General features: G+C 38.5%; 1 protein-coding gene across 1 annotated transcript in view; it reads left to right on the top strand.

Moving 5' to 3' along the window:
- Positions 1–13,982, top strand: part of OCA2 (OCA2 melanosomal transmembrane protein) — a 625,581-nt gene that overhangs the window by 100,449 nt on the left and 511,150 nt on the right. Inside the window, exons 4-5 of the mRNA XM_036747301.1 lie at positions 4,209–4,266; positions 6,052–6,124. Coding sequence (XP_036603196.1) covers positions 4,209–4,266; positions 6,052–6,124 — 131 coding nt within the window. The remainder of the gene's footprint in view (positions 1–4,208; positions 4,267–6,051; positions 6,125–13,982) is intronic.

Raw genomic sequence — 13,982 nt, 5'->3', positions numbered from 1 at the left:
TTATGATTTCTCTTTCTTGTTTACCTTTTTATGCTTCTCTTGATTCTTGTGTTTGAAGTCAAATTTTCTACTCAGCTCTGGTCTTTTCACTGAGAAAGCTTGAAAGTCCTCTATTTTATTGAAAATCCATATTTTGCCTTGGAGTATGATACTCAGTTTTGCTGGGTAGGTGATTCTTGGTTTTAATCCTAGCTCCATTGACCTCTGGAATATCATATTCCAAGCCCTGCTATCCCTTAATGTAGAAGCTGCTAGATCTTGTGTTATCCTGGTTGTGTTTCCACAATACTCAAATTGTTTCTTTCTGGCTGCTTTTAGTATTTTCTTCCTGATCTGGGAACTCTGGAATTTGGCAACAATATTCCTAGGATTTTTCTTTTTGGGCTCTTTGTCAGGAGGTGATCGGTGGATTCTTTCAATTTCTATTTTGCCTTGTGGCTCTAGAATATCAGGGCAGTTCTCCTTGATAATTTCTTGAAAGATGATATCTAGGCTCTTTTTCTGACTATGAGTTTCAGGTAGTCCAATTATTCTTAAATTGTCTCTCTTTGATCTATTTTTCCAGGCCAATTGTTTTTCTAATGAGATATTTACATTGTCTTCCATTTTTTCATTCCTTTGGTTCTGTTTTATAATATCTTGATTTCTCATCAAGTCACTAGCTTCCACTTGCTCCAGTCTAATTTTTAAGGTAGTATTTTCTTCAGTGGTCTTTTGGACCTCCTTTTCCATTTGTCTAATTCTGCCTTTTAAGGCATTCTTCTCCTCATTGGCTTTTTGGAGCTCTTTTGCCATTTGAATTAGTCTACTTTTTAAGGTGTTATTTTCTTCAGTATTTTTTTTGAGGTCTCCTTTATCAAGTCATTGGACTTGTTTCTCATGGTTTTCTCTCATCCTTCTCATTTCTCTTCCCAATTTTCCTCTACTTCTCTAACTTGCTTTTCCAAATCCTTTTTGAGCTCTTCCATGGCCTGAGACCAATTCATATTTTTCTTGGAGGCTTTTGATGTAGGCTCTTTGACTTTGTTGACTTCTTCTGGCTGTACATTTTGGTCTTCTTTTTCACCAAAGAAAGATTCCAAAGTCTGAGACTGAATCTGGGTATGTTTTCACTGCCTGGCCATGTTCCCAGCCAGCTACCTGACCCTTGAGTTTTTTGTAGGGGTATGACTGCTTCTAGAGTAGAGAGTACTTTGTCCCAAGCTTGAGGGACCATGCTGCTAATTTCAGAGCTACTTCTACACAGCAAGCTCTGCCATACCAGTGCTCCTCCTCCCACAAGAACCACCAAATGGGACAGCCTCAGACGACCATGCTCTGTGCCTCCAGCTCTAACCGCCACTTAATTCCTCCCACCAGGTGGGCCTGGGGCCAGAAGCAACTGCAGCTGTAGCTCTGGAAGCAGCCTCAGTGCTGCACCACCTCCACCACTCCTGGGGAGGTGGCCAACCAGAACTCCTTTCACTCTGTCCCCCACAGCTTTTCCCACTTACCTTCTCTATTGCCTTTGGCATTTGTGGGTTGAGAAGTCTGGTAACTGCCATAGCTCACTGATTCAGCATTCTATGGCCTATTCCACCCAGCTCTCAGTCTGGTTGGTCCTGGCACAGCCCGCTCTGCTCCCAGCTCCATGCAGTAGACCCTTCCCAGCGATCATCCAGGCTGTCATGGGCTGGAACCCTGCTTCCCTTTGCTATTTCCTGGATTCGGCAGTTCTGGAATTTGTTCAGAGCCATTTTTATAGGTGATTGGAGGGACCTGGTGGGGAGCTTAAGCAAGTCCCTGCTTTCTAGCTGCCATCTTGGCTCTGGCCCCCTCAAATCCCACTTTCTTCATAAGGCTTTTCTTGAATGTAGATTCCACCTTAATGGGTTGAAAAATAATTTGGCAGTGGGACCTTTGGAAAGTTATTTCACTATTCTGGGACCTGGTTTTCTTATCTTAAAAATGAGGGTTCTCCAAGTTTCCTTTCCCCCCAACATTCTATTAGTCCTTTGTTTAGAGTTGCTCCCTTGGTTCCTCATCATAGTTAAGCCATGTCTTAAAGTTCATCTCATAGTACACTTACATTCTACAAGGAAATAATAGAACTAAAATTATTTAATCCCACTTAAAATGAGGACAAAACACACGTGGGTCAGTAGTATTAAAAACTGCATTGTTGTATTTGGCTTGATATGTCTAGAAAGTGATACTTATGATAAATGAAATGACTTTAAAAAATTCTTTTTAGCTTGTCAACTCTGCTATTGTATGTATTTGAGTTATGTAGGAACAAGTAGTACTGAACTTGAAGCGGTTCAATTAATGTCTCTTATTTTTAAAAAGAAATGTCATGATTCCCATTTAAATAGGAACTGTTGAAATGTAATTTTAGATGCGTGGAATGGTAATTTATCAAATGCATTAAATCTGAAAGAATGTTGAATAAGGTTTTAACATTTGCAAAGGTTCAGAAGGTCTTGGAAAAAATGCTGGAGCTTTATCAGAGGGGCAGAATAGTTAAAGAGGTCTGCCTAGTATATATATATTTTTGATACTTAAAGAAGAATTTGTTAAGCACCTAGGTAGGTACTGTATTAGCCTCTGGGGAGGCAAAGACAAAACAAAATATTCTCTGAGCTTACATTCTGGGAAATGACAATTCCAAGAAATATTCAATACAAAATATATACAAATTATTTCCAGAGAAAGAACACAAGTAACTTAGCAATCAATTTATCAATCAATAAACATTTACTAACTGCCTACTGTGTACCAGGAACCTAGCTAAGCCCTGGGGATGCAGACTATTTTTATTTTTAAAACACTTTGCTAATGTAGGTGGCAATGTCAGTCAGACTGAGGAGTGGTCATTTCTTCCTCCAGATACTATTTGGCTTTGGACCAGTCAGAATATTTAGCTAGTGTATTTTAATTAAACCAGCAGTTGAAAATAGAGTATTTCCATTATGTCTTGTGAAATAATTTCACAGTCGTATCTTTCAGGAAATATTGAAAAGAATAAAAAATTTAAAGCCACGAAGCAAATATACAATTTCTAGCATGGAGATTTAGAAAACTAAAGTCTTTAAAATACTTTAGGTTGACTTCTAACATCCCCCCCAGAAGGGCAGATAGGTGGTACAATGTCTAGTTAGAGCCCAGGGCACTGAAGCAAGAAAATTTATCTTTCTGAATTCAAATCTGGCCTCACACACTTAACAGCTATGAATCTGGGCCATTCCCTTAATTCTGTTTACCTCAGTTTCATCATCTGTAAAATGAGCTGGGGAAGGAAATGGCAAAACCACTCTAGTATCTTTGCCAAGAAAACCCCAAATGATGTCATGAAGAATTGAATTGGACAAAAACAACAACAAACAGCAAAATTCCTCGAAATATAATTTCTTCAAAAAAATAAATAAAAAAATATAATTTCTTCTAAAACTAAAGGCCCTTAAGGAAGGAAAAGGACATTTATTAAGTGCTTATCATATATCAAGTATTGTGTTAAGCAGTTTACAAATATTATCTCCTTTGGTCCTCATAACAATCCTAGGAGATAGATGCTATTTTCATTCCTGCTTTCCAGTGGGGAAAACTGAGGCAAACAGAAGTTAGATGATTTTCCTAGTCACACAAGTAATAACTTTCTGAGGCTGGATTTATACTGAAATGTTCCTAACTAACTCAGCTCTCAATTCACCATGCCACCTAGCTGCCTATAAGGATTGGTTCTGGGTTTAAAATCTTTAGTTTTCCCCAAGTAAGTCTTGATCAAATCTCTCTTTACAATGGCATTAAATTCAGAAATAATTCACTGTTTTTTCAAGTCATCACCCCAATCTTATTTTGTACACTCTCTGAGCAATTTCTTTAAGATGAAGGTCAAACTGACCAAACCAGGCAAGCCTGGTGATGGACTGTATGTCTTTGTTCACAGGATTAGCTTGGCTCAGTTTGGAGAGGCAAACACTTGGCTATAAAATGACGAATGATTTTGGCTACAGGAACCCTGGAAGGCCATTTATTAAATTATAAAGTGATTGCAGTCTGTACTGGTGGAGGGAGTAGCCACACTGACAACATTATAGACCCTTGAAGTATTGAAGAAGAAGAAAAAGATTGATTATCCCAGCCATTTACAGTATTTGGTGTTTCAGCACAACTGCTGTGTGGATTTCCATCTCAATATGTCTCTAAAAGGTGTGTTTCTTTTATTTCAGAAGCTGCTTAAGATGTCTGAAAGTCACAGGCCTTTTTATCTTTGGAGTTGTGTGTTCTGTAAGTATTGGGATTTGGAAATTTTGACCTAGAGGGACAATAATTATACGACTTCATCTAGGGTTTTTAAAACCAGGTCCTTCAAACTATAGTAATAGCTAACATTTCTAAAATGCTTTATGTATCTCATTGGATCCTCACAACAACCCTGTGACATAGTTGCCATTTTTATCCCCAATTAATGGATGAGGCAATCCAGGGTCACAGAGCTAGTAAGTGTCCAATACAGCATTTGAAACCAAGTCTTCCTGAAACCAAATCCAGTGTTCCATGTGCTGCATCACACCATTTCAGAGAATATACTCTCTTTCTAAGTCTTGTTTTCTTTGAGTTAGCTACAGCAAAACAGAATTTTAGCATAAATGCAGCCTCATGTTGGGTGGAGTTGCCATGTTCTTAATTTGTGGCTTTCCTGTGCACTCCATGGTCCCTTGGAATGTGATCAGCTCTTGATCATCTGCATCAATGGAGGCCATTGGTGTCCCAAATAGCGGGCAACCTAAGAAGTACTTTTTAGTGTTTTGAAAGGATTTAGATAATTTTCCCCATGCAGATTTAACTTCCTAATTAAGGTTTTCTTAAGCTACTATTGGGCAGCTAGGTAGCAAAGTAGATAGAGCCCTGGGCTTGGAAGCAAGAAGACTCATCTTCCTGAGTTCAAATCTTCCATTGGACACTTACAGCTATGTGACCCTGAGCAAGTCACTCAGCCCTGTTTGCCTCAGTTTCCTCATTTGTAAGATGAGCTGTATAAGGGAATAACAAACCACAAGAAGACTCATCTTCCTGAGTTCAAATCTTCCCTTGGACACTTACAGCTATGTGACCCTGAGCAAGTCACTCAGCCCTGTTTGCCTCAGTTTCCTCATTTGTAAGATGAGCTGTATAAGGGAATAACAAACCACTCTAGGATCTTTGCCAAGAAACTCCCTTTGCGGTCATGAAGAGTCTGAAATGACCAAGCAGCAAGTTAACATTCAAATTAATTTTCATTTCTTGATTGATTTTCATTTTATCAACTGAGGATCTGGGGACCGTAGAGAAAGGAAACTCTCATGGACATATATTGAATGACAGGCAGAAACTATCCTGTGATTCTAATTTTTTTTTTTACTGTTAATAAACCATTCATGGTTAATTGAAAGCTTGCTCTGTGTGTTCCCTTGTCAGTCTCCCTGTAGATGAGTCTTTTGCTGTCAAGTAGACATTTGCCCAGAATAATATTAGCAGTCTTTGTTTGAAAACCTGAGATATCAGGTCACCAGTCTGGTGTACTTGTTTGGGTTATAGCATATATGTTACCTCTTAGAGGCCCATAAGTCTCATTCAGTCTTGTTAGATGGGAGTGCCACTCATCTTACTTATAGCCATTAAATGGATGGTCTTCTTAATTGATTCTGAAGTACAGGAAAATTACTTCATCAATATTTGGAGGTTTAATTTTTGTGGCAGGATCTTTGCTCTTTGCAGTTGGTTTATTTTGCAATGTAAAGTAATTGTTGATCTATCATCAAGGTTCACTGTAGCTAAAAGTGTTGCAGATTCTCAAAAAAATAGCAAGTGGGAATAAGTTGGAAAATTTTAGATCCATAAATTAATAAGATTATTATACTATTTTGCATCTGTTGACAAGATTATTTAAATGTCATTGCTATCATTTCATTAACATACCTGCCCCACTGCCTAGCACAGTGCCTTATCGATAGTGATTAATGAATATTTGTTAAATTAAAATCGAGTCATCTCAGTTAATGTGTTAATAATTTTGTTTTCTAATTATTGCAGATTTTATTTAGCACATATCCAGATCATGGAAAATCCTGGCAGATGTTGGCTGTGTCACCTCTGGAAAACTACTGTATCCCAAATATGCACTGAGTTTTTCAGTCACCAGTCAGATGAGAATTGTAGAGAATTGCTGACCATGTGAAAATATATCACTCTCCTTTGAAGTTCACAGCACAGATTATGATTCTCCCACATAAGGAGTGCACATTTGCAGTACACTACTTGGTGAAATATGACATATTCTAAACAACACAAGGCGGGGGATGAGGGGGAGAGCTCCCATAGCAGTTGCTTGCATTGTGAAAAGTCATGCAGAGAGCCAGCACTAGAAGTTTCAAAATTCTTCCCTCATAGCTGTGATTATTGGCGCCTCTTTTTAAATAGCCTTGTGCATATTTTGGAGTCTGAATATAAATCTGGTTCATAATGCTCTAAGTCTTGAGAGGTCACAGAAACCTATCTGCATTAATCAGAGAAGAATGGTACCTCTAAAATATATGCTGAGGTCAGTGTTTCCAATGGAGTATAATGCTACCTAGATCTTAGAAAGGAAATAAGTCATAGCAAGAGAGATGAGGGAAACAAAGGCAGTAAATGCTGTATCTGTGATAAAAACCAATAAAAGGGACTCGGTATTGAATTGACTTCTAAACCCCTTAGCAAGGTTACCCTCTGTAGTCGATGCATTCTATCTCCCCTACACTCCAGAGCTGTCTTGTTAATGTCAGTACTTTATGGCAAGATAACTCTTCTTGTCCCAACAGTCAAACTTAAACCATTTCTCTTTCTTTCTCAATGTTGGGTGAAATGGTACAGATACCAGAAAACATAAATAATAGTGATGGCTTTTGCAATTTGAATTCTCCTTTGCCATGTTGGAGTAGTTTCTTGGTGTTGAAAAAGAAATTATATTGAATTCTCCCATGCTGTCAACTTTGAACATGAAAACTATTTGAAAAATGAACTTAGATGAACAACTGCCTGCAACATAGTCTTATTCCTGAACCTGACTTCAATAACTTAACATCTTCTTATTACCTGAGCTAGACAGATGACACCAGTAGGCTGAAGGTTTTGCTGGTAAATAATGTTTGGGATTGCTACCATTATGTCAAACATTTGAAGTAATTACATTTTAATAGAGAAGCGATGTATTTGGTATTCTCAATGATAAGATTTTTTTTCTTGGCATCTTTTGTATTTCTTGGTATCTTGGCATTTTTCTTGGCATACTTTTAAGTTGGAAATATAAAAGATTTAATGTGAGATGGAAACCCCTCCTCCCAGCAGAAAATGACCTTTTAAAATACTGCTATTACTTACAAAATAAAAAGTCTCATGGGGCTAGAAGGCATCATCGGTGGCATTATTAGGGAATTCCATATAATTTAATTTGTAGGATATTTCACACTAGTTTTTTAAAGTCTGCAGATTTTAACTATTTTATAAAATGTTTCTTTACCTCTGTGTCTTATAAAACCCTCTGCCCAGTGTAATGTAGTATTTTCTTGACGAGTCAAAGTCATCATTATGAACATCAGTACTTATGCTGTGCTATAATAGTACACTGTTACTCTCAGGGGTGTATGTAGGGACATTAGCCCCTATACCAAATGGTCCAAGACAGCAGTTATCAATATTGATGTCTTATTTCTTCTCTTTAGTTGTCACTGTTAACTGCATCAGTGTTCAGCAATGTTCTTCCTCTGTTTTAAATTCCTTGTTGCTTATGATCTGCTGTCCCTTTTAAACTAGGAATTGCTGCAGGAAACCCGATACCTAAGTCTGGTAAATCAATAACCTTAATTTGCACAGTTCCAAGTCAGTAAGTTTTGATCTGAAAGTGGCTATTTTCTTTGCTGTTTAGAGATTGTGTGTGTGTGTGTGTGTGTGTGTGTGTGTGTGTGTGTGTGAAGAAGCTGATTTCTGACGAACAAAAGCAATCGTAATGACAACTTACGTTCTGACAGGATTTTAAGTTTTACAAAGTACTTTCGTCAAAATGGCACTGTTTTGGTTGTGTTTTGGATTGTTGAAGAAATGAGGGAAGGGAAATAAGCATTATTTAACCTCCTACAATTTGCCAGGCATTGAGCTAAGCCTTTTACAAATATTATCTCATTTAAACCTCAAAACAATCCTGAGAGATACGTGGTGTTCTGAGCCCCATTTGACTGTTAAGGAAACTGAAGCAAACAGAGGTGAAGTTTCTGAGGCCAGATTTGAACATAAATCTTTCTGTCTTTGGGCCCAGTAATTTATCCCCTGTGCCACCTAGCTGCCCCCAAGTTAGGTCATCAGATGGGTCACTCATGTTAATTAAGTTGCCCTTTGGCATCTCTTCAAAATGTTGTTTTTATTAGATAATATTCTTTTCAAGTATCCTCCCTGGTGAGCAAAATACCCACATTATTCTGTGTGCCAGCTCCCTTGATCTCTTTGTCCTTTACCTCCCTTTTAGTCCTCTGCTATCTTCATGGAAACAATAATAACAAAAATAAAAACCAGACTTTATAGAGTGCTTTAAGGTTTGCAATATAACCTTATTTGATCCTCACAACATTACTTTGAGGTACTGTTATTAACCCTATTTTACAGAGAGGTAAGGTGACTTTCCCAGGGTCTCACAGCTAAAGAGTCTGAGGCATCAGTCACACTCATATCTTCCTGATTCCAAGTACAGGACTTTATGCACTGTGCCACTGTAATGACAAGCAAAGTGGGACTTTTTGTTGTCTTTTGTTTTGGATGGCTTCTCAGCACTAAGGCCATCAAGTGCCTTTGATTGAGTCTTGCCTTTGTTTGCAGGAAGGCCCACACCCTTTTGCTAATTAGGTGTGAAGCTCCAGGCCACAGCCTTTTGCTGATTAGGTGTGAAGCCTTCAGCCCTAAGAAGGGTATATACACCCTGAGGTTAGCATTTTGTCTTGGGACTCTCACTCACCCTGCAATTTGACCAGACGACTCTGGGTAGCCACTGGAGCCTCCCCAGCTTTGAAAACCTAGATGTTGGTGCCTCTTTCTCTGGTAACTATATAATTCTTTGGTCAGACAGCTAGAGGCCTGTCTGTTGATAACTGTGTGTGTTCGCTCTGTTTACATTGTCTCTGTAATTTCTGTTTGTATTTGCTCTGAAGTTCAGGGTGCTGGCTTTATCCCCTGAACTAAGTGAAAATATATATATATATATATTAATTATTAATATATATTATTATATATATATTATTATTATATTAATATATATATATATATATATATATATGTTTGATTAAAGTGATATTGTAAACCCCTTAAAGTTGCTTTCCCTAGAAAAACAGATCAAAGAACCTGTGCTAGCAGCCCTCCTGTGTGCTGGTATCATTGGCTTTACACAGCCACAGCAGCGGCAAGCAGCACTGTTGTTACACCCACCGAGTTGGAATTGTTTTGTTATTCATGAGAAGGATACTGTTAGTACCACTAAGAAACAATCCCCTAACAATCTTAAAAAAACATTGATTATGAACTTACCTTTAAACGTTGACAAAAATCAATTAAACATACTTCATGAAAAATATTTGGATGTGAAATTCCAACATATAAGCTATTCATAAATCGTCAATTGCCCTCCTTTTGATTTTTTTTTGTTCATTTATCTTGATATATTTTCTATATATTTACCCTTTCATTACGACCTACCAGTAATTTGAACTGCATTTTCCCATTTCTTTATTGAACACTGACTGTGCACCCAACACTGTATCAGGCAATGTGAGGGATACAAAAGTATAAAAACCCGATCTTTGGTCTCAGGGAGTTTGTTGCTGTGTTTGTCCTTTGTTCTCAAAGAGGACCATGACATCAAGGAGATGATGACATGACTTGCAGTTGACTTTGATTTGAGTGAGAGAGGGCTGTGCAAGGTTAGCCTCACTTTCTCCTCCAGAACCATCTGGGTCAACTGGCCTGATATTCACCAGGGATGATTGGAGATGGCCCAAGATGCATTGAGAGACCCTGGCTTTTTTAGGCTAAGGCCTTTTCAGGTTCTCACTTTGAGTGAGGTAATACCCATTCAGTGAATAGGCCTCTTTAAGAAGTGAGTCAAGGCATGGCTCTGTAACTAGAAAAAAGAAAAAAAATCAAACTGGGAGGGGAAGACCCTCAGGGTCAAAAGAGAAACAGTTACCATAGACATTCACTCTGAGCCAGGAAGGTCCAAAATACAGCCATTAAGAGGAGCTCAGTCAGAGACCTGTTATGGTCTAATCCATGAGCGTCAGAGTGACATGGGTTGAAGGTTTGGTGAGAGAGAGAGGGGTGGGGGTGGGGGTGGGGGTGGGGGCGGGGGCAGGAAGGCTAGAATCTAGCCAGTAAACACCCAGGTAACTGGGGAGCTTACAATACAGTTGGGAAAACCAGATTAATAACAATCCTTCTGATAAGCAGTCATGAAACACCTAAAAATGTTTTCTCAATGCTTATCACTTTTCTGCAAATCCAATGCCAGGAACCCTCCATTACAACAAAGAAAAATAAACTATTCTGGCAATCAAATTTAATACATTCAGCACCACCTGTATTCCTCTACCTCTTTACTGACAGGAGGAAAGGAAGCCCACACATTTTATAAAGACTTATTGCAGCCTTTATAATAGCAAGAGCTTCTCTTTAGCCTAAAGCTATATTTCAAATTTTTTTAATCATTTTGAACTTAAATATAAAAAAACCCCAAAATTTCCATTTACATAGCACAACTCAAACAGATGATTTAATTTGAAATCATGAATCTCCATTTCACAGTTTTTTTGGTGAGGAAAAACTATATAATAAATATTACATAAAAATGCTACATAAAAACATCCTTTTCAAAGCTACCCTGCTTTTTGGTGCTTCTTCCTGAGTTTTCTTTTGTGTTCTGCTGTGCACTTTTTATTTTTTTTCTCCTTCCCTCCCCAACCTGCACTAGAGAAGGCCACCATTAGACACAGATATGTACATGGGTGTAAAATCATACTACACATACTTCTATTTATCAGCTCTTTCTCTGGAGGTGGATAGCATCTTCCTTCATAGGTCCTTTGTAGGTGATTTGAGTATTTATAACATTCAAAATAACTTCATCATTCACAGTTGTTCTTCAAAGGATATTACTGTTATTGTATACTTAAGCTACCTTTTAAATGAATCAATTTTGCTCTAGGAGTTCCTGGACATCTAGAGTCAGCAAATTTTTACATTAGTAATGAACTGACTTATTAGAAGTACTCATTATCTTTGGTCCCCCTTTAACTGTTAAGGATGGGCAGCTCGGTGACCCAGTGGATAGAGTGCCTGGAGTCAGGAAGACTCATCTTCCTGAGTTCAAATCTGGTCTTAGACACTTACTAGCTATGTGACCATGGGAAAGTCACTTCCCCCTTTTTGCCTCAGTTTCCTCATCTGTAAAATGAGCTGAAGAAGGAAATGGTAAACCTCTCCACTATTTTTGCCAAGAAAACCCCAAATGGGGTCGTGAAGAGTAGGACATGACTGAAACAACTCAATGACAACAACCACAAAAATGCAAAAGCCATGGGACACTTTCAGTGTCCACAATACTATCAAACCTATGCATACTTGGGCTCCAGAGACTCTGGAAGAAAGACTAAGTTTTGCTTTTTTTTTTCCCAGAAAAGAGACTCCAAGCTTTTAACTCATTATGAACATGTTTTGGATGACTTTTCCAATAACCAGTTCTCCAGCTCTCATTACTCTAGTGCCTGGTTGAAGGCTTTCTTGATTTTTTATTTACGTTTCAGAGCTTTAAAATTCTATCTTAGCTCCAGGCTTTAAACAACCTTTACCTGCAAGAAAACCGAACATTTCTATGAATATGACCTACTTTTGTTATTCTTATTCCTTTAACCTTCTTGCTTCTCTTGCAAGTAGGAAATATACTTCTAAAATCTCTCTGTGCCTACCTCTGGACCTCAAGAGAAACTGTCATGGTGGAGCACTCTTTCAACTAAGGCTCTCAGAAAAACAAGCTGAGATGCCTTCTTTATAACTTCCACAAGGGAATTGGGGAGGAGGTGTGTTTTTTTAAATTTAGTGCTCCAAAGAGACTAAAAAAAACCTAAAGCCAGAAGTTATGTCTAGTCAGAGATAGTCTCCAGTCAGACAAATACTGTCTATGGATTTTAAAAAAAATGTGAAGGGGGTGTAGAGATTGGTAGGAGGGGAAATATGGGAATTTTAGGAGATAATGGCAAAAGTATAATGCTGTCCTCTCCAAGAGTGGCTCAAGAAACATTAGGATCATAAGATTTAGAACTGAGAGGGAACATAGAGAAGAAATATTCTAGTGTCTCAGACACTTATTAGTTGCGTAACCTAGGCAAGTCACTTAAGCATGTTTGCCTCAGTTTCCTCATTTGTAAAGTGAGCTATAGAAGAAAATGGCAAATCACTCCAGGATCTCTGACAAGAAAACCCCAAATGGGGTCATGAAGAATCAGACACAATCAAAATGACTGAACGATGGAACAAGAAAAAGCCGTTCATGGTTTCTTGGTGTTCCTCTAAAGAGCAGCAAGATGGAAAATTAAGAGATGGAATTTAAAGACAAGCTATTTCCAGCTTTATACCAAAGATAGTTCTCCAGGGAGACAGTCTTGGTAAATACAAGGCTACAATTGTGCCTTCAGTGCAGCTGTGGCACTGGAAATGTTCTTAAATGGCATAGAGAAGGTAGACACCATGGAGATGTTGAAGATTTATGGAATTTGATAGCTATGATGCCCAACTGCTGCCTCTACTAAGCTGCCTCCTGCCCAGCTGGAGGAGCCACAGGGAGCCACCAGCCCAAGGCAGCACAAGAGCCGGTGGCAGAGCAGCTACCAGTGGTGGAGGCTGAAGGAGTCTAACAGAGTTAAGATGACGTTGCTTGTTTGGGAGTTCCAATATGCAGGAAGGCCAAAAGCCAATTGAGTATCTTAGTCTAGTGCCAGTATTGTGAAAGCCCTGGACCCAGAGGCTTGCCCAGGTAACAAAAGACAGGTGAGCCAGCCAAGACTGGAAAAACAGATCAGGTTGATGCTTCCATGCCAGTGAATATTATAAATGGTCCCCACACTTCCAGCTTGCGTGATATAGGAATGAATATCCAGTCTCAAAAAAAAGGTTAAAAAGAAAAGAAATCAAGAAGCAGGCAGAGTCCTTTACTGTTTGGATTATTGTTTCACTCTGAGGATTTATTAAAATTATCTTGCTGAATGAAGAGTTGTTTTCTGACTAAATCAACAACTCTCTTAGTAAGGTTAGTTTAAAGAAACCACTAATGTGCTTGCTGCAGATTTGCAATGTGCCACTCTTTATTATGAAGAATTTTGTGAAGATTACCTATTTGATTTCCTTTTAAAATTTTTTTCATACATCTAGTATTATGCCATCTAGTTGGGATGGTTTAAGTGAGTTTTATTTGGAACTGGAGGAGAGATCAGGTGGATTCTGTGGAAAAATTTCCCCCCTTTATAGCTTTTGGAAACTTGATTGGGGTGGGTGGAAGGAAGAACTGTACAGATTGATAAGAGTCTAGTAAGATTGTGGCTGGGCTGATCAATGGGTGGATCAAAAAGAAAGAAAAATAAGTGAGTTGGGTAAAAAATAGAATGGTAGCTTCTAAAGGGGGGTGGGGGACAGAAATAAACAGGTAGAGTGAATGAATGAATGAAAAAGCATTTACCAAAAAGCAGACATTCTGTTCATTCAGTGCTCTCTTCCAGTTTTCCCCTTCTTTTGTCAGTATTCCCAGCTATAAACAGGCTTCCCTGCCTTTATCTTCAGTAATCCAGAACTTACTTTAAAGATTTGTCTATGGTAGACATGGGGAGAGGGGGCATTGAAACTATCCTCCAGGGAAACGAGGGAGTGGATATGGCTGCTCTAAAGCCTTGGCTGGAGGTCTT

The sequence above is a fragment of the Trichosurus vulpecula genome, chromosome 2 (assembly GCF_011100635.1).
Source record: "Trichosurus vulpecula isolate mTriVul1 chromosome 2, mTriVul1.pri, whole genome shotgun sequence".
NCBI classification, from domain to species: domain Eukaryota; kingdom Metazoa; phylum Chordata; class Mammalia; order Diprotodontia; family Phalangeridae; genus Trichosurus; species Trichosurus vulpecula.
The sequence above is the reverse complement of the archived record's forward strand: the minus strand, read 5'-3'. Positions and strand labels throughout refer to the sequence as shown.